Source organism: Hemitrygon akajei, chromosome 4 (assembly GCF_048418815.1).
Source record: "Hemitrygon akajei chromosome 4, sHemAka1.3, whole genome shotgun sequence".
Taxonomy (NCBI): domain Eukaryota; kingdom Metazoa; phylum Chordata; class Chondrichthyes; order Myliobatiformes; family Dasyatidae; genus Hemitrygon; species Hemitrygon akajei.
The window spans coordinates 65,653,976-65,681,835 of record NC_133127.1 but is presented as its reverse complement, the minus strand read 5'-3'; the positions used below and the strand labels follow the sequence as shown (position 1 = coordinate 65,681,835).

Below are 27,860 nucleotides of genomic sequence, written 5' to 3'. Positions count from 1 at the left end.
GTGTGTCCTAGAAAAGTCTGTTAAATGCCCAGTTATTGTGAACCAAGTTAGCTATCTAATTTGAATTTAAGAGACACCATAGCCCTATAACTTAAAAAATTAGCTCCAATTTTAATATGATAAGTACAAACAGCACAGTAGAATCATAGGCATTACCTCACTTTACACAAAGGAGGCCATCTTAAAAATGTCATGCATCTTCTGATTAGCATATGCAATGTTAAAATAGTTAATTTTCTAAATGTTAACATTATATTGCACTTCTTCTTAATCTAGGTTATATGTTGCACTCAAGTCAAGTTAAAGCTAGAGGTAACAGGAACATAAATTATTTTGATTCTGGGGCTCCAGTACTCTACATGCTCTACAAAAACAAAAACAATAAACTGTTGATGCTGGATACCTTAAAACAGCAAATGCAGGAAATACTTAGATAAAAAATAATTTTCTCAATCAGGTACCACCTGACCTGCTGAGTATTTCCAACAAGATACTCCATGTATTGTAATAATCAGGTTAATTTATGGATCCTTAACATTTAAATGTTAAGGATCATGTTTCAACATCTTTCTAACAAGGGCCAACCAGCTTGATGAGTGGAGTTTTCCACAATGCAGACTTGGATAATTTCTCAGAGGTCAATTTAGAAATAATACCAAAAGAATCATGTCAGACAGGTTTTACTGGTTGTAACAGCCAAGAAAATGATGTGGACTATGACGTTGTACAGAATACAAACATACTATAAATGCCAGCCTCATTTTCGTTTGCCTTTTGTATCTGTTGTTTGGAAAACGCTAGAAGCTGACATAAGGTTTTCTATGTACTGTCCAAGAACTTGATTTTCAGATTTCAGTTTCAGATTCTCTTCTTTCACAGCATCCACACGTGCAGACAGCTCTGAGAAAGCAAAAGAGAAATATTAAGGCTTAACAGCTGACTGGAATATAAAAACAGTAAATTGTGGAACTGCTCTGCAGTATTTTAAAGTGGTACGAAATAAACTTTGCCAATTCCACCCAGACAAGTACTGCTGACTACAAGCAAAGGCAATTAATTATTGTTTACATTTCAGCTAGACTGAGAGGCAGGAATAAAATGAAAGCAACAGTAAAGGTTCTCTTTCCAAAAATGGCTTCTCCTTACATGTCGTTTCTCCACTGAGATTTCAGCCAATGGTAGGTATTGTGACGCAGAAGGACAAGGATTGACAGCAAAGCTTTCTGAAGCTGGCAAGACAGAAGCATGCTGTTTGGGCCACCACGTACATGCTGATCATCATGCACTACTTTACTAATCACATTTCCCAGCATTTGGTCCACGGTCTTCTGTGCCTTAGCAACTCGTTTTCATTTGGCCACTTCTTCGTCTATCACCCCCTCAGGGAATGCATTTCAGATTCAAACCACATCCTGGGGGAAAAGTTCTTTCTCAGATTCCTCTAAACCTCCCATTACCCGAAAACCCCACGCCCTCTAGTTTTAGATAAGCCTGTAATGGGAGGTAGTAATTTTTCTTACAATTTATCTACAGTTGCAAGAAAATATTTGTGGACCCTTTGCAATTACCTAGTTTTCTGCATCGTTAAGAGCACCAAATTTCTTGGTGTTCACCTGGCAGAGAATCTCACCTGGTCCCTCAACACCAGCTCCACAGCCAAGAAAGCCCAGCAGTATCTCTACTTTCTGCGAAGGCTGAGGAAAGTCCATCTCCCACCCACCCCCCACCATCCTCACCACATTCTACAGAGGATGTACCGAGAGCATCCTGAGCGGCTGCATCACTGCCTTGTTTGGAAATTGCACCATCTCTGATCACAAGACCCTGCAGCGGATAGTGAGGTCAGCCGAGATCATCTGGGTCTCTCTTCCCACTATTACAGACATTTGCACCACACGCTGCACCCGCAAAGCTAACAGTATTGTGAAGGACCCCACGCACTCCTCACACAAACACTTCTCCCACCTGCCATCTGGGAAAAGGCACTGAAGCATTCGGGCTCTCACGACCAGACTATGTAACAGTTTCTTCCCCCAAGCCATCAGACTCCTCAATACTCAGAGTCTAGACTGACATCTACATCATTTATCATTATATTGTAATTTGTCCTCTACTGTGCCTATTGTCTTGTTTATTAATTATTGTACTGGCCTGCACTGTTTTGTGCACTTTATGTAGTCCTGTGCAGGTCTGTAGTCTAGTGCAGTTTTTGTGTTGTTTTATGTAGTCTAGTGTAGCCTTGTGCTGTCTCACATAGTCTAGTGTAGTTTTGTGTTGTTTCATGTAGCACCAGGGTCCTGGAGGAACGTTGTTTCATTTTTACTGTGTATGGTACCAGCAGTTTATGGTTGAAATGACAATAGACTTGACTTGACTAATTACTCATAAAATGTGGTCTGATCTTCAGTTAAGTCACAATAATAGACAAACACAATCTGCCTAAACTAATAACACAAACAATTGTACTTTTCATGTCTTTATTGAACACATTGTTTAATCACAGTCCAGACTAGAAAATGTATGTGAACCCTTGTATTTAATAACTTCTTCAGCAGCAATAACCTCCATCAAACATTTCCTATAGCTGCTCATCAGTTTTGCACAACAGCAAGGAGGAATTTTAGATCATTCCTACATGCAAAACTGTTTCAGTTCATCAATACTTCTGGGATACTTTGCATGAACAGGTCTTGCCACAGCAACTCAATTGAATTAAGTTCTGGACTCTGACTTAGCAATTCCAAAACACAAATATTTTCTTTTCAAATAATTTGGTTGTTTATTTACTCCTGTTTCGGATCATTGTCTTGTTACATCACTCAACTTCTATTAAGCTTCAGGTGATGGGCCCCTACTCTGACATTCTCCTGTAAAATGTCTTGATACAATTTTGAATTTGTTGTTCCCTCAACGATTGCAAGCTGTCCAGGCCCTGAGGCAGCAAAACAGCCCCAAGCCATGATGCTCCTTCCACCATGCTTCACAGTTGGGATGAGGTTTTGGTGTTGGTGTGCAGTGCCCTTTTTCCTCCAAACATAGCAATGTGCATTTCTGCCAAAAAGTTCAACTTTTGTCTCATCTGTCCACTGAACACTGTCCCAGAAGTGTTGTAGAACATCCAGGTGGTCTTTTGCAAACTTGAGACGTGCAGCAATGTTTTTCTGGCGAGCAGTGGTTTCCTCTGTGGTGTCCTTCCATGAACACCATTCTTGTTCAGTGCTTTTCTTATAGTGTACATACGAACAGAGATTTGAGAACTCGCTAAAGAATTCTGCAGGTCCTTTGCTGTTACCCTTGGGTTCTTTTTCACCTCCTTCAGCATTACACTTTGTGCTCTTGGCGTGATCTTTGCAGGATACCCACCCCTAGGGAGAGTAGCAACAGTACATTTGTAGACAATTTCTCTTACTGTGGATTGATGAACCCTCAGGTCTTTGGATATGCTTTTGTAGATTTGTCCAGCTTCATGCATCAGTAAGGCCCTCTCAAAGTTGTTTTGATTGAGGCATGTTGCACATAAACAGATCTTTCTCGAGAAGAGCAGGCTGTGTGTGTGTATTTTTGTTGTGATATATAGGGCAAGGCACCTCTACAACCCACACCTCCAATCTCATCTCATTAATGGGAACACCTGACTCCAAAAGGTTTTGTAGAAGGTATTACCCCAGAGGTTCATACTTTTTTGAACCCAAACTGTGATTATTTAAACAGTATACTCCGTAGTGATGAGAAGTAAAATTGTTTGTGTATTATTAGCTTAGGCAGATTGTGTTGGTCAATTATTGTGACCTGGATGAAGATCAGACCATGTTTTATGAGTAATTAATGCAGAAAACTAGCTAATCACAAAGGGTTCACAAACTTTTTTGGTGCCCCTCATAACTTTGTATACTTCTATCAGGATCCCTGTCAGCCGTCTCTACACCAAGGAAAATAAACACAGCCTGTCCAAACTCTCTCAAAACCAAAATGCTCCATCCCAGACAACATCTTCGTGAACCTCCTCTGCACCTTTTCCAGTGCAATTATGTTCTTCTACAGTGTGGCAACCAGAACTGTATGCATAACTCCAGATGCAACATAACTAATATGTTATAAAGTTGTACCAGTGTATTCTGCCCTTATATTCTATCTCCTGCAGATGAAGACATGCATCCCATATGCCTTCTTCACTACTTTGTCCACTTGTACTGCCACCGTCTGGGATCGTTGGACTAGAACAGATTTGAGGGCAGCATGGTAGCATGGTGATTAGTGCAATCGCTTTACACTGCCAGTGATCACAAAGCGGAGTTCAATTCCTCCCACTGTCTTCAAGGAGTTTGTACGTTCTCTCTGTGATCGCAGGGGTTTCTCCCACATTCCAGTTAGGGCAAGTGAGTTTTGGGCATGTGATGCTGTGGACACTTGTGGGTTACCTCCAGCACAATTCTCCGGCTATATTGGTTATTGACACAAAATGGTACATTTCACTGTATGTTTCGATGTAACTATGACAAATAAAGCTGATCTTTGGAACACAGTTCTCTCTCAATACATTCTAAGACTCTGGCACATACTGGGTTAACCCTATACTATATTTTCCCCAAAATGCAGCACCTCACACGCATCAGGATTAAATTCCATGTGGCACTGCTCTGTTCCCTTTACCAACTGGATCAGTATCATGCCATAGCCTACATCCAGCTACTCACATCTTAGCAATGACACTACAATGTACCTGGTACATTGTACCAGGTACAAACTACCTGGTAACTTACTAATCATACCTCCTATACACATATCCAAATTATTAATGTATAAATAATTACTGCTACAGTAAGGGTCCTAGTACTGATCTTTTATACTACCCCATCAGTCACAGGTTTCTACCCCAAATGCAACCCTCCACCATCACCCTTCTGTTTCCGAGTCAACTTGCGATCCAATTTGCCAGCTTGCCCTGGATTCCAAGGGCTATAATCTTTTGAACCAGTCTCCAATGTTGTTTCCAAAAAGGTCTTAATGAAGCACATGCAGATTACTTTAAACTGCAATGCCATCAATAATTGTGTTACACTTCTCTCATCTTTATGTTCTGTCACCATCACCTTTCCCTTCATTCCATCTGAATGTCCTCCCAAAGGTGTGGGAGAGGGACAGAAAGTGATAGAAGTTTATGGAGACGGCACACAACTTTATACTTAATATCAGTCCTGATGAAGGGTCACAGCCTGAAATGTCGATCATTTATTCCCATCTATAGACGCTGCCTGACCTGCTGAGCTCCTCCAGCACATTGTCTGTATTATTTTATATTCAAGACTCCCACGGATTAAAGGCATGTTCTTTAACCTGTGGCACTTGGAGCAAGAAGGCTGCGAGTGAACGGCTGATTTTTCGGAGCGAAGGGAGTTTTTTTTAACTACTCGGGTTAAAGAGAGGCGAGGCTGCGCATGATGTCAGCCAGCAGAGCGCGAAAGGTTTAAAAAGACCACCGTATCCAGCAGGCAGCGTCGGAGTAGACAGCGGAAGTGAAAGGCAGCAGAGTGGTAGTGCTTTGGCTCAACAGGCTGAGGCGGTAACGGGACGAGGTGAGGTAGGTTTAACTATGTTATTTGAGGGAAGGAGGTAGTATGTGTGTGAGGCCAGTTTTCTGTGCTCGGTGTCAGATGTGGGAGGTCCTGGAGTCTCCCAGCCTCCCATATCTGCACCAGGTGTGTCGAGCTGCAGCTCCTGAGGGACCGAGTTAGGGAACTGGAGATGCAGCTCAATGACTTTCGCCTAGTCAGGGAGAGCGAGGAGGTGACAGAGAGGAGTTATAGGCAGGTGGTCATACTGGGGCCTCGGGAGACAGACAGGTGGGTCACAGTCAGGAGGGGGAAAGGGAAGAGTCAGGTACTAGAGAGTACCCCTGTGGCTGTACCCCTTGACAATAAGTACTCCTGTTTGAGTACTGTTGGAGGGAACAGCCTACCTGGGGGGTGGCAGTGGTCATGCCTCTGGCACAGATTCCAGCCCTGTGGCTCAAAAGGGTAGGGAAAGGAAGAGGAAGGCAGTAGTGATATGGACTCTATAGTTACGGGGTCAGACAGGCAATTCTGTGGACGCAGGAAAGAAACTCGGATGGTAGCTTGTCTCCCAGGTGCCAGGGTCCAGGATGTTTTGGATCGCGTCCAAGATATCCTGCGGTGGGAGGAAGAACAGCCAGAAGTCATGGTACATGGTGATATCAATGACATAGGTAGGAAAAGGGAAGAGGTCCTGAAAAAAGACTACAGGGAGTTAGGAAGGAAGTTGAGAAGCAGGACCGCAAAGGTAGTAATCTCAGGATTACTGCCTGTGCCACGCGACAGTGAGTGGAGGAATAGAATGAGGTGGAGGATAAATGCGTGGCTGAGGGATTGGAGCAGGCGGCAGGGATTCATTTTTCTGGATCATTTGGACCTCTTTTGGGGCAGGAGTGACCAATCCCAAGGGGACCAATATCCTAGCGCAGAGGTTTGCCAAGGCTACTGGGGAGAGTTTAAACTAGAATTGTTGGTGGGTGGGAACTGAACTGAAGAGACTGGGGAAGAGGAGGTTGGCTCACAAATAGAGAAAGCTTGTAGACACTGCGAGAGGAAGGATAGGCAGGTGATAGAGAAGGGACACGCTCAGACCAAAGGCTTGAGATGTGTCTATTTTAATGCAAGGACTGTTGTGAACAAAGCGGATGAGCTTAGAGCGTGGATCAGTACTTGGAGCTATGATGTGGTGGCCATTACTGACTTGGATGGCTCAGGGACAGGATTGGTTACTTCAAGTGCCAGGTTTTAGATGTTTCAGAAAGGGCAGGGAGGGAGGCAAAAGAGGTGGGGTTGTGGCACTGTTGATCAGAGATAGTGTCACAGCTGCAGAAAAGCTGGACACCATGGAGGGATTGTATCAGAGTCTGTGTGGGTGGAGGTTAGGAACAGGAAGGAGTCAATAACTTTACTGGGTGTTTTTTTATAGGCCGCCTAATAGTAACAGAGATATTAAGGAGCAGATAGGGAAACAGACCCTGGAAAGGGGTAATAATAACAGAGTTGTCGTGATGGGAGATTTTAATTTCCCAAATATCGATTGGCATCTCCCTAAAGCGAGGGTTTTAGATGGGGTGGAGTTTGTTAGGTGTGTTTAGGAAGGTTTCTTGATAACCTCTTGATATGTAGATAAGCTTACAAGAGGAGAGGCTGTACTTGATTTGGTATTGGGAAATGAACCTGGTCAGGTGTCAGATCTCTCAGTGGGAGAGCATTTTGGAGATAGTGATCATAATTCTATCTCCTTTACAATAGCATTGGAGAGAGATAGGAACAGACGTTAGAAAAGCGTTTAATTGGAGTAAGGGGAATTATGAAGCTATCAGGCAGGAAATTGGAGGCTTAAATTGGAAACAGATGTTCTCAGGGAAAGTACGGAAGAAATATGGCAAATATTCAGGGGATATTTGCGTACAGCTCTGTACAGGTACGTTCCAATGAGACGGGGAAGTTGCGGTAGGGTACAGGAACTGTGGTGTACAAAGGCTGTAATAAATCTAGTCAAGAAGAAAAGCTTACAAAAGGTTCAGAGAGCTAGGTAATGTTAGAGATCTAGAAGATGATAAGGCTACTAGGAAGGAGCTTAAGGAAATTAGGAGAGCCAGAAGGGGCCATGAGAAGGCCTTGGCGGGCAGAATTAAGGAAAACCCCAAGGCATTCTACAAGTGTGTGAAGAGCAAAAGGATAAGATGTGAAAGAATAGGACCTATCAAATGTGACAGTGGGAAAGTTTGTATGGAACCGGAGGAAATAGCAGAGGTATTTAATGAATACTTTACTTCAGTATTCACTATGGAAAAGGATCTTAGTGATTGTAGTGATGACTTGCAGCAGATTGAAAAGCTTGAGCATGTAGATATTAAGAAAGAGGATGTGCTGGAGCTTTTGGAAAGCATCAAGTTGGATAAGTCACCAGGACTGGATGAGATGTACCCCAGGTTACTGTGGGAGGCAAGGGAAGAGATTGCTGAGCCTCTGGCGATGATCTTTGCATCATCAATGGGGATGGGAGAGGTTCCTGAGGACTGGAGGGTTGCGGATGTTGTTCCTTTATTCAAGAAAGGGAGTAGAGATAGCCCAGGAAATTATAGACCAGTGAGTCTTACTTCAGTGGTTGGTAAGTTGATGGAGAAGATCCTGAGAGGCAGGATTTATGAACATTTGGAAAGGTATAATATGATTAGGAGTAGTCAGCATGGCTTTGTAAAGGGCAGGTCGTGCCTTACGAGCCTGATTGAATTTTTTGAGTATGTGACTAAACATTGATGAAGGAAGAGCAGTAGATGTAGTGTATATGGATTTCAGCAAGGCATTTGATAGGGTACCCCATGCAAGGCTTATTGAGAAAGTAAGGAGACATGGGATCCAAGGGGACATTGCATTGTGGATCCAGAACTGGCTTGCCCACAGAAGGCAAAGAGTGGTTGTAAACGGGTCATATTCTGTATGGAGGTCGGTGACCAGTTGAGTGCCTCAGGGATGTGTTCTGGGACCCTTACTCTTCGTAATTTTTATAAATGACCTGGCTGAGGAAGTGGAGAGATGGGTTAGTAAGTTTGCTGATGACACAAACGTTGGAGGTGTTGTGGATAGTGTGGAGGGCTGTCAGAGGTTACAGTAGGACATTGATAGGATGCAAAACTGGACTGAGAAGTGGCAGATGGAGTTCAACCCAGGTAAGTGTGAAGTGGTTCATTTTGGTAGGTCAAATATAATGGCAGAATATAGTATTAATGTAAGACTCTTGGCAGTGTGGAGGATCAGAGGGATCTTGGGGTCTGACTCCACAGGATGCTCAAAGCAGCTGTGCAGGTTGACTCTGTGGTTAAGAAGGCTTATGGTGTATTGGCCTTCATCAATCGTGGAATTGAATTTAGGAGCCGAGAGATAATATTGCAGCTATATAGGACCCTGGTCAGATCCAACTTGGAGTACTGTGCTCAGTTCTGGTTGCCTCACCACAGGAAGGATGTGGAAGCCATAGAAAGGGTGCAGAGGAGATTTACAAGGATGTTGCCTGGATTGGGGAGCATGCCTTATGAGAATAGGTTGAGTGAACTTGGCCTTTTCTCCTTGGATCAACGGAGGATGAGAGGTGACCTGATAGAGGTGTACAAGATGATGAGAGGCATTGATCACGTGGAGAGTAGGAGGCTTTTTCCCCAGGGCTGAAATGGTTGCCACAAGAGGACACAGGTTTAAGCAACTGGGGAGTAGGTACAGAGATGTTTTTTTTACTCACAGAGTGGTGAGTGCGTGGAATGGGCTGCCGGCAACAGTGGTGGAGGTGTATACGATAGGATCTTTTAAAAGGCTTTTAGATAGGTACATGGAGCTTAGTAAAAGAGGGCTATAGATAAGCCTCGTAATTTCTAAGGTAGGGAAGTGTTCGGCACAACTTTGTGGGCAGAAGGGCCTATATTGTGCTGTAGGTTTTCTATGTTTCTAAAATTAATTTACCTTCTAAAGTATGTTGAAGCTCCAAAACTTGATTAATCAGCCGTGTCTTCTCTTCTAATTCTACTTGACTCTCGGGGTCAATTACTAACATCAAAAGATTACACAACATTACAAATCAAAAATAGAAGGAAGCAAATAAGATTCAAAAAGACTACTGGCAAACACATCCAGTTACTTTAAAGATCAATGTTACCATGTTGTTGTCTTCATTCTTTTCACCACTCTTAATTATGAAGAGATCTATGGCTAATCGTTAGGATGTTTTCAAGATGAAAGCCAAAACCTTATAATTGCCAAAGCTAGATACAGCTAATTAATGCAAATAGTAGTTGTGACTATAATCATCTGTACAGATGCTGGGATAGTGGGTGGTCTGAAATAAAACATTATATAGAGCAAATCCAAATAAAATCCTCAGTAAAATAACTGCTCCGAGGAGAGCAAATCTAAAATTAAATACCATGTTAGGCTGCCTCAAAAATAATTAAAGTTTTCTTCTGAAGTTCATTGGACCAATGATATGCTTCAATTACTCACTGGATTTGAGAACCCCAATAACGTAGCACTTGGTGATACACCCCCAAGTCTTCGATTGGAGTACTGCACAGACACAACAGAAGCATTCCCAAGCAAGTTCAGTGAAGAGCTTTAAAAACCCAGTCCCTATAAAAGAGAGGTATCGTCTAGCAGAGCAGTCATCGGAGTAGTCCGAGTCAGAGTAGTAAGGCTTTGGCTCAAGAAAGCTTCACCGAGAACAGGCGGAGGCAAGTTAAGTAGGTGAGTTCATTCCTTATTTTCTGAATTAACGCTTGAGAGAATAGGGGGCAAGTTTTCTGGGGCAGGTGTGACCTGTACAAAAGGGATGGGTTGCACTTGAATCAAAGGGGGACCAATATTCTTGCGGGCAGGTTTACTAGAGCTGTTGGGAGTGTTTAAACTAATATGGCAGGGGGATGTGAACCAGTATGATAGAGCTGAGGATGAGCCAGCAGGTTTACAGTAGATGATGGGTGTAACATGATTGTAAGGAAGGACAAGCCAATGACTGGATAAAAATGCAGACAGAGAAAATATTTAAATTGTACCACAGAGGCAAAATTCAAAAGGGTGAAGAAAGCAGGACTGAAGGTGCTGTATTTAAATGTGCATAGCTTTTGGACTGAGGTGGACAAACTCATGGCACAATTACAGATTGGTCAGTATGACAGTGTGGGCATCACTGAGTTGTGGCTGAAAGAAGGCCATAGTTGGGAGCTTAACATCAAAGGATATACCTTGTATCAAAAAGACAGACAGGAAGGCATTGGCAGCGGTGTGGCTTTGTTGGTTAGAGATGGAATTACAGGTACATCTTTAGAAAGAGGTCAGAGAATGTTGAATCTTTGTGGATGGAGTTAAGAAGCTGCAAAGGTAAAAAAAAACAATCATGGGAATCATATATTGGCCTCCAAATAACAGCTAAGACGTGGGGTTGAGATTGCAAAGGGAGCTGGAAAAGGCATGTACTTAGTGTATTGATAGAATTGTAATGGAGGGGTCTTCAATAATCAGGGGGATTAGGAAAATCAGGTTGATGTCAGATCACAAGAGAGGGAATTTGTTGAATGCCTACTGGATGGTTTTTAGAGCAGCTTGCACTTGAGCCTACTTTGGGAAAGGTTATCTTAGACTGGATGTTGTGTAATAACCCAGATCTTATTAGGTTTTACTCTTAGAACCCTTTTTAAACAATGGAACCACATGAGCAATACGCCAATCCTCCGGCACCATCCCCGTTTCTAATGACATTTGAAATATTTCTGTCAGAGCCCCTGCTATTTCTACACTAACTTCCCTCAAGGTCCTAGGGAATATCCTGTCAGGACCTGGAGACTTATCCACTTTTATATTCTTTAAAATCGCCAGTACTTCCTCTTCTTTAATCATCATAGTTTCCATAACTACTTGTTTCCCTTACCTTACACAATTCAATATCCTTCTCCTTAGTGAATACCGAAGAAATTGTTCAAAATCTCACCCATCTCTTTTGCCTCCACACATAGAGAATCAGAGCGGACAGCTAAGGGACCAATTTTAAACCTCACTATCCTTTTGCTATTAATATAACAGTAGAAACCCTTTGGATTTATTTTTACCTTACTTGCCAAAGCAATCTCATATCTTCTTTTAGCTTTTCTAATTTCTTTCTTAAGATTCTTCTTACATTCTTTATATTCCTTGAGCACTTCATTTACTCCATGCTGCCTATGTTTATTGTAGATCTCTCTCTTTTTCAGAACTAAGTTTCCAGTATCCCTTGAAAACCATGGCTCTCTCAAACTTTTAACCTTTCCTTTCAACCTAACAGGAACATAAAGATTCTGTACCCTAAAAATTTCACCTTTAAATGACCTCCATTTCTCTATTACATCCTTCCCATAAAACAAATTGTCCCAATCCACTCCTTCTAAATCCTTTCGCATCTCCTCAAAGTTAGCCTTTCTCCAATCAAAAATCCAGTCCTATCCTTCTCCATAATTATATTGAAACTAAAAAAGGAGCTAAATTAGGGAGCTTAACATAAAGGAACACTTTAGCAGTGATCATAATATGATTGAAGCATAACTCACATGTATCAGTATCACAATGGAACTAAAGGGAATTACTCAGGCATGAGAGAGGAGCTTGCCCAGGTGGATTGGAGGATACTGGCAGGGATGACAGCAGAGCAGAGATGGCTGAAGTTTCTGGGAATAGTTCACAAGGCACAGGATAGATATGCCCCACAGAAGTTCTCTACTGGCGAGGTAGGCAACCGTGGCTGACAAGTGAAGCTAAGGCCTGCATAAAATCCAAAGAAAGGTTTATAAGGTAGCAATATGAGAGGGAAGTTGGATGATTGGGAAGCTTTTAAAAAGGCAACAAAAAAAAGCTACAAGGGAAAAGACAAAGGCAAACTAACCAATAATATAAAGCAGGATACTAATAGATTTTTCAGTTATATAAAGAGTAAAAAGGAGGTAGGAGTTAACACTGGACCACTGGAAAATGATGCTGGTGAGCTAGTAATGGGGGACAAGAAATGGCAAATGAACATAATGGGCACTTTGCACCAGTCTTCACTGTCAAAGACACTAGCAGAGTGCCAGAGGCTCATGAGTGCCAGGGAGCAAGACTGAGTGCAATTGATATTACAGAGGAAAAAATGCCAGGCAAACTGAAAGGTCCTAAGGTGGAAAAGTCACCTGGACTGGATGGATTACATCACAGGGTCCTGAGAGAGGTTGCTGAAGAGATAATGGATGATTTTAGCATGGTCCTAGAGGACTGGAAGATTGCAAATGTCACTCCACTCTTTAAGAAGGGAAGAAGGCAAAAGAAATTATAGGCCAGTTAGCCTAGACTCAGTTGTTGGGAAAGTGTTGGGAGTCTATGATTAAGGATGAGGTTTCGGGGTATTTGGAGACTAATGATAAAATTAGTTAAAGTCAGCATGGTTTCTGTAAATGGAAATCCTGCCTGACAAATCTGTTCCGATTTCTTCAAGGAAGTTACAAGCAGGGTGGACAAAGGAGAGGCAGTGGATGCCATTCAGGAGACCCAGAAGATTAGTTTACAGGTCAAGTCTGTGGTAAAGGCAGCAAATGCAATGTTGGCATTCATTTCAAGGGGAATAGAATACAAAAGCAAGGAGATAATGCTGAGCCTTTATAAGACACTAGCCAGGCCACACTTGGAGTATTGTCAACAGTTTTGGGACACATATCTCAAAAAGGATATGCTGTCATTGGAGAGAGTCCAGAGGAGGTTCCCGAGGAGGATTCTGGGAATGAAGGAGTTATCATTTGAGGAGCATTTTGCAGCTTTGGGCCTGTACTCTCTGGAATTTAGAAGGTTGTGGGGAGATCTCATTGAAACCTACTGAATATTGAAAGGACTAGATAAGGTTGATGTGGAGAGGATGTTTCCAATGGTGGGGGTATCCAGAACTAGAGGGCACAGCCTCAAAATTGAGGGGCGACCTTTTAGAACAGAAATAAGGAGAATTTTTTTTTAGCCACCGAGAGTAGTGAATCTGTGGAATGCTCTGCCACAGACTGTGGTGGAGACCATGTCCATGGGAATATCTAAAGCAGAAGTCGATAGTGTCCTGATCAGTCAGGGCATCAAAGGTTATGGCAAAGAACAGGTGTATGGGGTTGAATGGGATCTGGGATCAGCCAGATGGAACGGTGAAGCAGACTTGAGCTGAATGGCCTAATTTAGCTCCTACTTCTTATGGTCTAAGCACAAATGAACTACAAAATCTGCTGAAGAAGAGAGCAGAGAAATGTAGTCATCAACAGGTTTTCCTAACAGCAAGGATAAAGCATAAATTTTTGTAGAAAGTTGTAAGCAGATACCACTTTAGTTTCATATTTTAGCATGATTAAAGACAAAATAACCTTTTAAATTCTATTACAGCTGTATTGTTTTATTAACCCCCATTGCAAGATCTCTGGCAATAATGGTATCACACATTTTCCACCACCATACATTGGACTTACACCCGCCTAGTGGTCATGTAATGGCATTTTTATATTAAAAAGGTTATGTAAAAACTTAGAAGCATATTGAAAGACCACAATACTCAAAGTTTAAATAATTGCTAAAGCAATTTACGCAGCATTAAAAATACACAAATATTACAGACTTTGTATTACATTCTTAAACCCTGTTGTTTAACAATTGATTCAATTTCAAAAGCATAATGTTATCTGTGCAATGCTAAACATTTTATTTACAGAATAAGTAATTTATAAAGTTGCAGTTGAAAAGCCTTGTACATATGGTCATGGCAACTAAAAGCTTACATTCATAACGCCATCTGAAGTGGAATCTGGAGTAGGAAGTGAACATTCTCCCCACAGAAAGGAAAAGTAAAGTGTGTCTCCTGTTCCTCACACCTTTTAACAGACAGTCCTAGAATAGCAATAGCAGAAGCTGCAGCAGACTGTCTGTTGGCCTGCTCAATCAGGTGTAGCACAGAAACCACTGTTTTTCATTTCACTATCTTTTTTTTATATCCCATCCAAATATTTAAGGAATTACTTCTCCATAAGTACTCCATATATTATTGATTGAAGGGAATAAAGCATCCAAAATCATGATGTTTCCAAATTATCAAATTGAGGTAATTAACTCCTATCATTTTAGTAATATTTTGCAGTAACCCTTGAATGAACTAAAGATGCCAAACAAAAGCCCAAAATAAAATTGCATTGTCTTCCCCAAAGTTCAAATGTCATTCTATTAATTTTTATCTTTTCTTCACCAGGAACACTACACTCCATGTATAACAGAAGTCCTTCCTTTGAAAGTAATCTCCAATCTGAAAAATTAGTACTTTTTAAATTCATAGGAATTGTAGAGGATGAGGATATAATACACAAAGTATCAGGAAAAGTACTAAATCGTTAAGAGGAATTTACTGGGTTAAGTAGTTTTTAACATTCATAGAAAAAAAACAGAAAACCTACAGCACAATACAGGCTGTTCAGCCCACAAAGCTGTGCCGAATATGTCCTTATCTTAGAACTACCTAGGATTACCCACAGCCCTCTATTTTTCTAAGCTCCGTGTACCAATCCGGGAGTCTCTTAAAAGTCCCTATCGTTTCCGCCTCCACCATCACCGCTGGCAGCCCATTCCAAGCACCTTAAAACTATGCCATTTTGTGTTAACCATTTCAGCCCTGGGAAAAAGCCTCTGACTATTCACATGATCAATGCCTCTCATCTTGTACACCTCTATCAGGTCACCTCTCGTCCTCCGTTGCTCCAAGGAGAAAAGGCCGAGTTCACTCAACCTATTCTCATAAGGCATGCTCCCCAATCCAGGCAACATCCTTGTAATTCTTAAAAATGATTATGGAGAAAAGACAGGGCAAAATTTGTCAGGTCTAGGAGGGTTTCTTGAAACAATATATTCAAGCGTTGGGGCTGTACAGGACCTCAGAGCCTAGCCAGGTGATCGTTGTTTCCGTGGTGGGGAGGGGGTGGCAGTTAGGAGCTTAATCATAATTATGTAAAATTTAAGATAATTACAGATAAAATTCAGACTGCTTCTCAGGTGAAAGTTTAAATTGCAGAAAGGGTAATTACAATATTAGGCTGGGGAAGTAGATTGGGAGAGGCTGCTTGGCAAATCCACACCTGACAGGTAGGAATCTTTTAAAGGCTAGTTAGAGTCCATGACCAGCATATTCCTGGGAGGATAAAAGGCAAAAATGGCAAAAGGCATCTTGGATGACAAGAGATAGTAGAAGTTTCATCCAAAAAAAAGGATATGTAAGGTTTAGAAATCTGAAATCAGACAAGGCTTTTCAGGAATATAAAGTGGGAAAGGACTTAAAGAATTAGAAGAACAAAAAGGGGCCATAAAATGTTCTTATCAAAAGGAATTAAGGAGAATTTTAAAGCACTTTATACTTTTATTGGGAGCAAGAAGGTAGCTGGAGAAAGGGTGCTTCCACAAATGGAAGGAAATACGAGGGAATTGCTTGGTCCAAAGTTATCTTGGTGATAGGAGGCAGAGGGTAGTCATCGACATTTGTTTTTCCAGATTTAACCAGTGGTGTATCGGAGGGGTTGCTGCAGGGGCCTTTGGTGTTCTTCATTATATGGATGAAAATGTTTGTGTTTGCTAAAGCAACTTAGCTGACAACATGAACATTGGTTGAATTGTAGACAACAAGAATGGTTGTCTAAAAATCCAGAGGGACCTAGATTAGCTGGAAAGTTTGGTGTAGCAATGTCAGATGGAATTTAATCTGGATAAGTGTAAGTTAACGCATTTTGAGTCATCTATTACTGGCAGGACACACATGTACAATAAATGAGAGACCTTGGAAGTGTTGATGGACAGAGTGATCTTGGAGTGAAAGTTCACAGGTCTCTGGAAAAGGTGATACACGAGTAGGAGTATTGAATATAGAGTTGGGATATCATGCTACAGCTGTACAAGACATTGTACAAGGCCAGTCTTGGAATACTAGCTATAGTTATGGTCAACAGACTACAGGAAAAAAAACATGGTAGCACTAAAAAGACTCCAGAAAAGGCTCGCTGGGAAGATGCCTGGAATGGAGGGTTTTAGTTACAAAGAAAGATTGGATAGGGTGGCTGAAGGGCGACAGAGGTTTATAAAATTTTAAGGTGCATGGATAGATTAGATAATCAGTCTTTTTCCAAAGGGTAAGGGAGTATAAAACGAGCATACAGGTTTAAACGGAGAGAGAAAAAATATATTCTCGAAGGAGATCTGACGGGCAAGATTTTCTACATAGAGGGTAGTGGGTGAAAGGAACAAGCTACCAGAGGAGAGATAAATCTAGGGAAAAATCACAGTGCTCAAAAGGCATTTGGACAGGTACATGGATAGGAAATGAATAGAAAGCCAAATGCAGTAGGTGGGAAGCTGCATTTTTAAAAGGAAGCAGCAATGAAGAGGTTTAGGTCTTTGCAGTAGAATGCGTGGCTGCTAGCAATAATGATTAAAACTAGAAATACTCAAAGCCAGAACTGAAGATGTGCTAGCGACCAGTGGTTATGGAAACCATCAGATGGCCTAACTCCCTCATTGCCAGTCCCTGCTTAAAATATAGCAGGGAGTAGTGGGTTATGGATGGACTTTAAAAACAAACTTCAAAACTTTAAAATATAAATCAGAGCTCTAAGCAGAGCCACTGTGGATGAGCAAACTTAAGGGAATGGGACTATGTACGAGTTAGGTTTGGCAGCAGACTTTAGAATCATTTCAAATTCTTGGAAGGCACAGCGTGGGTAATTGGCCCAGAGTATGCTGGAAAAGTCAAGTCTAAAGATAAGCACAAGGGATGGATGAATAGCAAATGAACTGAAGTTGGACAGAGTCAGGCAACATAATGGAGTGAAAAGTAGGTGGTTTAAGTGAAGGACTAGTCTGCAGCAGAGACAGAAACAGAAATAGCAGCAACAGCAAGTCATTCTGGCCTTTTGGGCCTGCTCTGCTCTTCAATACATCCATCTCATTATCACATTGCATTGCCTTCCTTCAATCCTACTATGTATAGAAATGTGTACATCTCCTTAAATATACCTAGCATCTTCGCCTTTGCAACCCCATGTGGTACCAAACTTCATGGGTTTACCACACTCTGAAAGCAAATTCTCTTCAATAGACAATAGACAGTAGGTGCAGGAGTAGGCCATTCGGCCCTTCTAGCCAGCACTGACATTCACTGTGATCATGGCTGATCATACACAATCAGTACCCCATTCCTGCCCTCTCCCCATATCCCATGACCCCGCTATCTAACTCTCTCTTGAATGCATCCAGAGACTTGGCCTCCACTGCCTTCTGGGGCAGAGCATTCCACATATCCACCACTCTCTGGGTGAAAAAGTTTTTCCGCATCTCTGTTCTAAATGCCCTACCCCTTATTCTTAAACTGTGGCCTCTAGTTCTAGGCTCACCCATCAGCGGGAACATGCTTCCTGCCTCCAGCGTGTCCAATCCCTTAATAATCTTATATGTTTCAATCAGATCCCCTCTCATCCTTCTAAATTCCGGTGTATACAAGCCCAGCTGCTCCACCTCAGTCCTCAATGATCTCTCGTCACAATCGGAGTCAAGGGACCACCTTCTTCACATCCTGTCCATCCAGCCCATCAGAATGTTAGAGGCTGCAATGAGATTCTCTCTCACCCCTCTAACTCAATCAAGTACAACTTTAATTAACCTAACATCTCCTCAGTCTGGTGAACTTTTGCTGCACTTCCTCTAGTGTAAGTATATTCTTTCTCAGATAAGAGGATCTAATGAGACCCAATTTCATTCAGCAAGACATCCTTGCTTCTCATTCTAACGGCTAGCAGACCATTAGCCTTCTTAACTGCTAGTTGTATCTGCTTGTTCGCTTTATGTGACTAATGTACACATATATTCAAGTTTTTTTGTACATCAACAATTTTAAAACATTCCAAAGGGTCTTGACCCAAAGCTTCAAAGGTCTATTTCTCTTCACATGTACTATCAAACCTGCTGTGCTCCTCCATTTGTTTGAGGTTTGCTCCAGATTTCAGCATTGCAGTATCATATCATCATTAAGTCATAACACTTCTCTGTGCTCCAACCAGAGCAGACAACTCTACATTTGTTCATGTAACACTACATACACCAAAGTATTGCCCACTCACTTCATCTGACACTTTGCATCCTCCTCACAATTCACAATCCCCCTCATCTCATTGTCAAACTAGAAAATGTTACATTTTGTTTCTTCATCCAAAACATTGATATATTATGAATAGCTAAGGTCAAAGCACTGATTTTTTCAATACTCCACTAGTTACTGACTAGACCCTTAAAAAAAAACTCCTTGCCATTTCTCATTTCCTAACAACTAATTTGTAATGCTTGCCAATACTCCGATACCATACATATTAATTTTACGCATGTGGGATTTTAGCAAAGGCTTCCTGAAAATCCCCATCAACTAGTTTGCCATCATCTATTCTAGCTCATCTTAAGAGTCCAAACAGGTGCCACTTCGCGAACTGATTGTCTCAGCTTTGAGGGGGAAGATGGATTCAATTGCAAAGGAATAACTTTTGTGTCTTTATTCTATGATTAGGGTTTTGAACATATTTAGTTGGAAATACCTGTCCCTCATCTAACAGTGAAGGTTAACAAGTAATCTTATAATCTGGACAAAATGGAAAGGTCAAGAAAGGTAATGGCATTGGTCATGTACAGATGAAGAGAGATTTCTTCATTCGAAAAGATTCAAATCTTTGGAAAGGGCAGCACAGTAGCATAGTGGTTAGCACAACAATTTACAATACCAACAGGTTTCCTCCAGGTGCTCTGGTTTCCACCCAGTCTAAAGATATACCAGTTGGTAGGTTAATTGGTCATTGTAAATTGTCCTGTGATTAGGCTAGGGTTAAATCAGGGGTTGTTGGGCGTAATGCTCAAAGGGCTGGAAGGACCTATTCTGTGCTGTATCTCAATAGAATCGTTAAAAATTCACTATCCCAGAGTACTATAAGTGAAGCTGAAGGAGAAGATAAACGGAGTAGTAACACAAGCTTAATGTAGTTTCTTTGTCTTAGAAACTACATGGGGGTCTTAGGCCACACTTCTCTTGACCAATGTCAAAAAACAATAATTAATCATTCACTTAACTTCCCTTTATCTAATCCAGTAAAGCACAAAGTTTCTTACTGTGTTGGGACAGAGATATATCAGACAAAAAAATAAAAAAAGATTCAACGCCTGCAAAGATTAAGGTCTATTCAGGCACCAGACTGAAGTATAGGTGTCAGAAAAGTAGTATTTTGGCTCTGAATACCAGAGTAACAGCTGATTTTGTAAGAATTCCCCTATCTCATCTTTCCTTGTGAGAAATAAAATGGGAACAGGAAATTCCTTACCTGAAAGATAATTACAAGATGGTAGATTACATTTTAAAAGTAACAACAGTCATTGTAGATTTGACATCGTACCTTCCATATCAGCATTCATCACAGGCAGTTCACTGTCAATATTTGAATCACAGAGTGTTGATCCAGAATCCCCTAAAAGGAAATATAAAGCTAAAGTTTACTTTATCGATATTAAAAATACCAGTGGAGGATCTCACATAAGCTTATCTGAATCATCAACCAGTGCCTCCCATATCAATGACAATTACCACCAGAATATGCAAGGGACCATTTGCAGCTTATGTCCAAGTTACAGACTTTGAAAATATATTGATGTTCCTTCATCCTTTCTCTGTACAAATCCTACAGCCTCCTACCTATCTATGTTTCTATACCAGAAAAACTACAGAGGTTCAGGATAGTAGGTCAACACCACCTTTTCTAAGACAATTAATTGCTAGTAATAAATATTAGCTTCCCCATCCACAAATTATGTTCGGATCCAAAAGAAAATGAAATAATGAAAAAAAATGAGCAAGGGTATCACCCGCCGCAGTCAAAAGTCATACGGAGGAGAAATATCCCAGGTTTAACCTCCAGCTTCTGTTAGGTTAACCAACTTTAGCACCAAATAGTAGTGGGAATGTTGTCACTCAGTATCATTTGGAATAGCAATTAAATTCAACACCCTTGGTTCGGGAGGGGAAAGATTGAACAATAATCCCTGCTCCTGATCACAATCCAATAACTTCTGCTGGAAACCATGCAAGTTTAGAGATATCAGGTGACGACGGGATGATTCAGAAGTGATGCTCTAGTAATGTCAAGAAGCCTCTCAACACCACATCCAGACTGTGAGGGATGCCAGCTGAAGAGGTGGCTGCTCAATTAAACCAGACCCTTCTCAAAGAAACCAGATTCAAACTCAACACTTTACATCATAAGGAGAACACTTCTGATGAATTTGCAAGAGTGGTATGTGGCTGGTATTGTTAAGTTATTCTGTCCCCAATTAAAACATTAACTCGTTCCATAGATATTGCCTGCCTGAATGCTTCTGGCATTTTCTGTTTTCATTTCAGATTTCCAGGATCTGCAGTTATTTTGATTTTCAACTCAGTAATATTGTTTATGAGAAAAGAAAATATATTTCATCATGCACAAGTAGTACAGTTTAAAAATACCACTGCAAAACTAGTACAATTATTCAAAAGGGAAATATCTATTTACCATAATCAACCCCAAATGTTAATTTTCCCCAAAATTTGAATTAGCTTGAATCAGTATTGGTTAATTTAGCCAATTTAGTCACATTTCCAGATATTGATGGAAATCTGAAATAAAACGGATAATGTTAGAAATACTCAGCATATCAAGTATTATATACTTTCTCATACCTGTGGAAAGAGACAAAGAGTTAACATTAAAACTCATTCTGAAGTGCCAACTATTTTTATCAACTTGTTTTATTTTCTTTTGCTGAGAAACTGACCACCACTCTCATCCTTCAAAATTTATCGCATCCAACACCTCTTCATCCATGAAGAAAATAATTTGTGCCAGCTGCTCCACAAGAAGTTGGTTGGGAATTTAAAAATAAATAATCAGAGCTACACGATGTCTCTCTGCCACACAAGATTTCAGATACTTAGGGGAAAACAAATGCACAGAAGGACATAGAAAGCAACACACACAAAACGCTGGAGGAATTCAGCAGGCCAGGCAGCATCTACAGAAAAGAATAAACAATTGACGTTTCGGGCCAAGACTCTGATTCTGATGAAGGGTGTTGGCCTGAAACATTAACTCTTTACCTGCTGAACTCAACCAGCATTTTCAGAAGATATACAACGAACTGCTTCACAGAGCAAGTGTGCTTGGGATGCAGGGGAGGAGCACAGAATGGAGATGGTATGGGAATTCTTAAAGCAGAAAATTTAAAGTCAATTTGGACATACAAGGGAGGAAGCAAGAGAGTCTTCTTATAATCTTTAATGAGTGCTTTGCTGAGCAGTTATATTTTTCCAACAGGAACCAGCCACCCACAGGCAGATTACTGACCTTGTCAAATAAGTGCAACATTCAACCACATCAGACATTTGACTGGAATGTCTAAGACACAGGAGCAGAATTAGAGGCCCATCATGTCTGTTCTGTTATTCCATCATGGCTAATTTATTATCCTATAAGTTTATTCTCCTGCCTTCTCCCTGTCATCTTTGATGCCCTTACTAATCAAGAACCAATCAAACTCTGCTTTAAATACAGCGAGTCACTGGCCTTTATAGCCATCAAGGCAAATAATTCCTCAGATTCACCACCCTCTGGTCATAGACTCCCCTAGAATGGGAAGCATTCTACCCACATACACTCTATCTACGCTTTTCAATAATATCCCCCACCCCACCCCCATTCAGCAAGTCATCAAACTCTCAATCACAAAAGCCATGGCAGAGGCACAAGTGAATTGATGGAAAGGGTAATGGGATGGATGAAATAGTCAATAACAGAAGCCCTCGGCTGGACATCAGGACCTCAGACATTCCTACATTTCTACTGCTAGCAACTTCAGTACTGTACAAATTTCCACCCGTCCCCTACCATTCCTTGCAACAGTATCAATTCTTGAATGAGGCAAGCCACTACTCCATACCAGCGTGGTTACTTTTAAATCCTCAAAGTTAGCAAGCCCGTTCCTAGCCACAACATGTTTTCCAAGAGTAACACTTCTGACTTATCTCTGCCTTAGCTGGTATCTATAAACAAAAGGTGGAACCTTGGGCCTTATGACTCAGCTTCTCTCCAATTTCAAGTTTTAATAAATATGAAGCACTTTGACCTAGAAATTCATCTGCTCTTCCCCACCCCTCTCCAGCTGAGTGCTGAATGTGTTGGCTTGGAACTCGCTCACATTGTGTCCATTTAGAAAGATCATATTGAATATCCAGAAGAGCCAGTGTGTTGGGACACCACGGTGAGCCACAAGCTGACACATGACACACATCAGTAACAGAAGAATGAATTAATTCTGCAGTAGAAAGTTGTGACCTTGTCCTCAATTGTTAGAGCAGTACTGGCATATACGCTGACTAATATACCCGTGATTACTGACTTGATAAACATAAAGCTGCAGAGAAAATGTTCCCTGGAAACTGAGAGACGAAATCACACGTCTCTGTAAATTTAATAGGGATAAGGTCTTTAGAGTCATAGATTCATAGAAAAGTACAGCACAGAAACAGGCCCTTCTACCCATCTATTCCATGCTGAACCATTTAAACTGCCTACTCCCATCGACCTGCACTGGGACCATAGCTCTCCATACCCCTCCAATCCATGTACCTTTCCAAATTTAACTTAAACATTGTAATTGAGCTTGCGTGCACCACTTCCACTGGCAGCTCGCTCCACGCTCTCAAGATTCTGAGTTTAAAAATTTCTCATGTTCCCCTTAAACTTTTCATCCTTAACCCATGACCTATAGTGGTAGCTCCACCCAACCTCAGTGGAAAAAGCCTGCTTGCACTCACCCTCTCTATACACCTTCTAATTTTGTATACCACCATCAAATCTCCCCTCAATCTTCCAAATTCCTAGGAATAAAGTCCTACACAAGGAAATTGGTACCCCTTCCTCTCAGATCACCAATCTTACCTTATTTGTTTGTGCTATCCAGCTTGAAGTTCCCTTTCAAAGCCATGGAAAAATCCATGGTAAACATGTAAAAAGCAATAATATTTCAAAGTAGTAGAGTGAAATAGAATGGCGCACTGGCAGAGCCTGTAGGGCTGATTCCTCACAGAAGCAGACACCCATCTTTAACCCTGACCTCAGGTGCTACCTGTGCATAGTTCTCACATTCTCCTTTTGGGTTTCCTCTGGGTACTCCCACATCCTGAAGACATGCTGATTGGTGGGTAAATTGGTCCTTAGTATGTGAGTGAGTGATGGAGGGGAACTGATGAGATGGTAGGGAGAATGAAGAAATAAAATTAGTGTAGGATTTGAATAGATGGTCAGCACAGAAGGACCCATTTCCCTGCTGGGTTTCTGCATGAAGCCACCCTGAGCACTTCAGGTTGCACAGAGAACACTTCGAGGAAAGATCCAACATGGCCGCCACCCTTCCACATTTTCAGCGACACTCACAAAATGCTCGAGGAACTCAACAAGTCAGGCTGAATCTTTAGAGGGGAATAAGCAGTTGACACTTTAAGACAAGATGCTAGAAAGGAAGGGGGCAGAAAGCCAGAGTAAGTAGGTGGGGAGAGGGAGGCGAAGGAGTACAAGCTGACAGGTGATGAGACCGAGTGAGGGAGAAGGTAGGTGTCTGAGGTAGCGAATGAAATAAGCTGGGAGAGGATAGGTGGAAGAGATAAAGGGATAAAGGAGGAACCTGATAGGAGAGAACAGTTGACCATGGAAGAAAGGAAGGAGAGAAATCAAAGGGAGGTGGTGGGCAGGTGAGGAAAAGGGTGAGAGAGTAAACAGAATGGGGAATGGATGAAGAGAGATGCAGGGAGGAGGAAGAAATTACTGGAAGTTGGAGAAATCAATGTTCATGCCATCAGACTGGAGTCCACCCAGACTGAATACGAGGTGTTGCTCCTTCAAACTGAGTGAACTCAATCATGGGAGTAGAGGAGGCCGTGGATAGACATAGGAATGGAAGTCATTTTGAAATGGGTAGCCAATGGGAGATCCTACAGAAAGAGTGAAGGTGCTCAACAAAGCATTGTCCCACTGGTGTAGAGAAGACCATATCAGAAGCACTGATGCAACAGGTGACCAACAGACTTACAGGTGAAGTGTCGCCTCACCTAGAAGAACTGTTTCTGGCCTCAAATAGTGGTGAAGGAGGATGGGTAGGGGCAAGTGTGGCACTTGCCACATTTGCAGAGATAACATCCGGAGGGAGATCAGTGGGGAGGGAGGACAAGACAAGGGTATCGCGTAGATATCAATCCCTTCAGAAAGCAAGGTGGGGCAGTGTGTAGGGAAAGATGTGTTTTGTGGTATGATCCTGCTGAAGATGGCAGAAATTACACTTCTGGTGCTGGATACGGAGGCTCATGGGGTGGTAGTTAAGGATAAGGGGAATCCTATCCCTGTTATGACAATAGGAGGATGGGATGAGGGCAAATGTGTGGGAAATGGAAGACATAACGGTGAAGGCAGCATCGATGGTGGTGGAAGGGAAACCCTGTTCTCTTGGCCAGAAAAAAAGGACATCCGAGATGTTCTACAATAGAAAGCTTCAGCCTGAGAATGGTTGTGGAGGAGACAGAGGAACTTAGAGAATGGAATATAATGTTTACAAGTTACAGGAAGTGGTATAGTCAAGGTAACTGTTAAAGTCAGCAGGTTTGTAAAAGTTATCAGTGGATACTCTGTCTCCAGAGATGGAGACAGAAATTAAGAGGAGAGAAGTGTCAGAGATAGGGCAAATAAATTTAAGGTCAAGAAGGACATTGGAGGCAAAGTTGATGAAAATGATTGTGTCTTTGCTTTGCATTACAGTCTTGTTTTTGCAATTATTTTTGACTCTCTTCACTTTCTGGTGTAACTTATGTCTAATTTGTGTTCTGTGTGTTGTCTGTACCTTCATGCCTGTGATGCTGCTAAAAGCAGTTTTTTAAATTGTATCCGCACCTGACTGTACTTGTGCACGTCATTAAACCTGAACCAGGAAAATACACTTGGAGTATTGTGTACTGTTTTGATAACCCTGTTATAGAAAAGACATTATCAAGCTGGAGAGGGTGCAGAGAAATTTATAAAGATGTTGCCTGGACAAGAGGTTCAGAGTTATAGGGAGAGGTTGGCCACGATGGATCTTTATTTGCTGGAGTATGAGAGGTGACCTCAGAGTTTATCAAATCAGAAGTATGAATAAGGTGAATGGTCGTAGTTTTTTCCCCAGGGTTGGGAGTCTAAAGCTAGAGGGCACAAATACAAGATGGAGGGCAGAGATTTTGAAAAAGGCCCACGTAGTAACTTCTTCACACAGAAGTTTGTGAATACTTGAAATAAGCTGTGAGAGGAAGAAGGCAAGGCAGATAGAACTACAACATTAAAGAGGCATTTGAACAGGTACGTGGAGGGGTTATGGGCTGAATGTAGGCTATTTGGATTAGCAGGGAGGATGCTGTGGTTGGCATGGGCCAGTTGGGCCAAAGAGCCTGTTTTCATGCTGTGTCTCTCTCTACCCTATGCCTCTACACCAGGAGAACTTCCAGTGCAAATGCCCTGTCCAATTTCACAAAAGATGCATCAATTGTGTACAATGTTAAAAGAATTTCCATCACATTCCGCTGAAGGAAACTACTCTGAAATCCAAATCCTAGCTGTGCAAATCAAAACTCTAAGATGAGACCTGATGAAGGGTCTCGGCCTGAAACGTCGACTGTACTCTTTTCCAGAGATGCTGCCTGGCCTGCAGAGTTCCTCCAGCATTTTGTGTGTTGCTTGCATTCCCAGCATCTGCAGATTTTCAAAATACACTGTGACTACTGTCGAGGGCTTTAAACCTGACACGTTAACGTGGTTTGGTGAATAGAAATCGGGCACCGAGGGAGAAACAGTGGCTAGTTTTTAAGCAGTCACTGGTCAGAGTCTCTGGCGGGTCTTGCCACGTCTCCTGGGTGCTTTGCCCATTTGGGGTTTCTCCCTTCGGTCCGAGGAAAGCTGGAGAAGGCTGGCGCAGGCCTTCCCTGAACATTTAACTGCGGGTCGGACAGGGAAGGCCTGCGCCTACCGAAAACTCACCCCGTTTGGGTTCGGCGACCCGGCGCCTCCCTGCCCAGTACTCACCTGCCTGCGCCGGCCAGCAGCCGTCCGCGGATCGGTGTATCCGGACGGGAAGTAAACAAGGGGCTCCGAGGCAGTTTCGAGACAGACGAAATTGAAAGAACTGCCATGAACAAGGCGGCCACCAGAGGGAGGGCCGCCCCAACAGGAAGATGGAGAGAGGCCGGCGCTGCCTCTCATCCGGCCGCGGGGAGGCTTCCTGTCTGTCCGGCCGGTCGGCTGGCCGGCATCTTCTCCCGCCGGCCGGTTAAAATCCCCACAAGGTAGTGTCAACAAATTCAAAATCTGCCTTCCTTTACTTCTTTAGTGTTCATTCACTGAAAGCCACTTCAAACAAAAGAGAAAGCTCACAATAATTTGCAAGCCATCCATCCATCTTGACCTCAACTTATTTGAATTAAAAACTTAACTTTCAAAAGCAAGTTGATTCCAACCAATTATAGTCGGAAACTAAGGCAAAACAGATGTTTTGCCACGTCACCATAGTGCCACGCTGAGAAACCTTATTTCATATAGTTTGATTGTTTCCAAACAAATAATATTTCATCCATCTCTTCAATTGCAAAAAGGCTCAAATGTAATCGAACCCTGTTCCCAAAGAACTGAGAACAGCAATAAAGTTACGACATCAATGACACAATCGTATTAAGATCCGACAGAACTTGTGAATGTGAGCTTATACAAGGAGTAAGCATACTTTCCGCACGGAAGGTGCTGCACGTTTTTTTCTTTGTGTTTCTTTCTTACGTATACACATTTGTCTTTTCTCTTCTGCTTATCTGAACAATGGTTCCCCACGCCGAACCCGTCCACCATCCTAATTCCAAATCAGTAAGTCCTGGGTGCAGACGACGTTCAATCAATCTGCTTTGGGAGTAACTGCATACAATACCAAAGCTTGTTAGTTTCTTTTGTACTTTGAATTGCCAGTTATCTATTAACTAGATTTTACCTGAATCGTCGGCTAGAGAAATGGTTGTGAAGGTGCCGTCCTCTTCTGGAATTTCAGCTTGATCCATATTCTTCCCAAGCAGACAGCGATCAAGTTCCTAACCATCAAAAGAGAGCTGGAAGATCTGTTGGTTCAAGTTCATCCGAATCGGATGCTCAGTACTGA

The 27,860-nt window shown here is 41.9% G+C and overlaps 1 protein-coding gene across 2 annotated transcripts; it reads right to left on the bottom strand.

Annotated features, from left to right (window-relative positions):
* Positions 1–87: 87 nt before the first annotated feature.
* On the bottom strand, positions 88–27,860 carry LOC140726401 (short coiled-coil protein). Of its 2 annotated transcripts, none has more exons than XM_073042731.1 (4): positions 27,696–27,860; positions 20,015–20,086; positions 9,507–9,590; positions 88–900 (listed from the first exon to the last, which is right to left on the bottom strand). In XM_073042731.1, the coding sequence occupies exons 1-4, from the start codon at positions 27,760–27,762 to the stop codon at positions 758–760; spliced, it is 366 nt and encodes a 121-aa protein (XP_072898832.1). In that variant the 5' UTR covers positions 27,763–27,860; the 3' UTR covers positions 88–757. The 2 variants fall into 2 exon arrangements, with proteins under 2 accessions (XP_072898832.1, XP_072898833.1); XM_073042732.1 differs by lacking the exon at positions 27,696–27,860 and adding an exon at positions 26,747–26,903.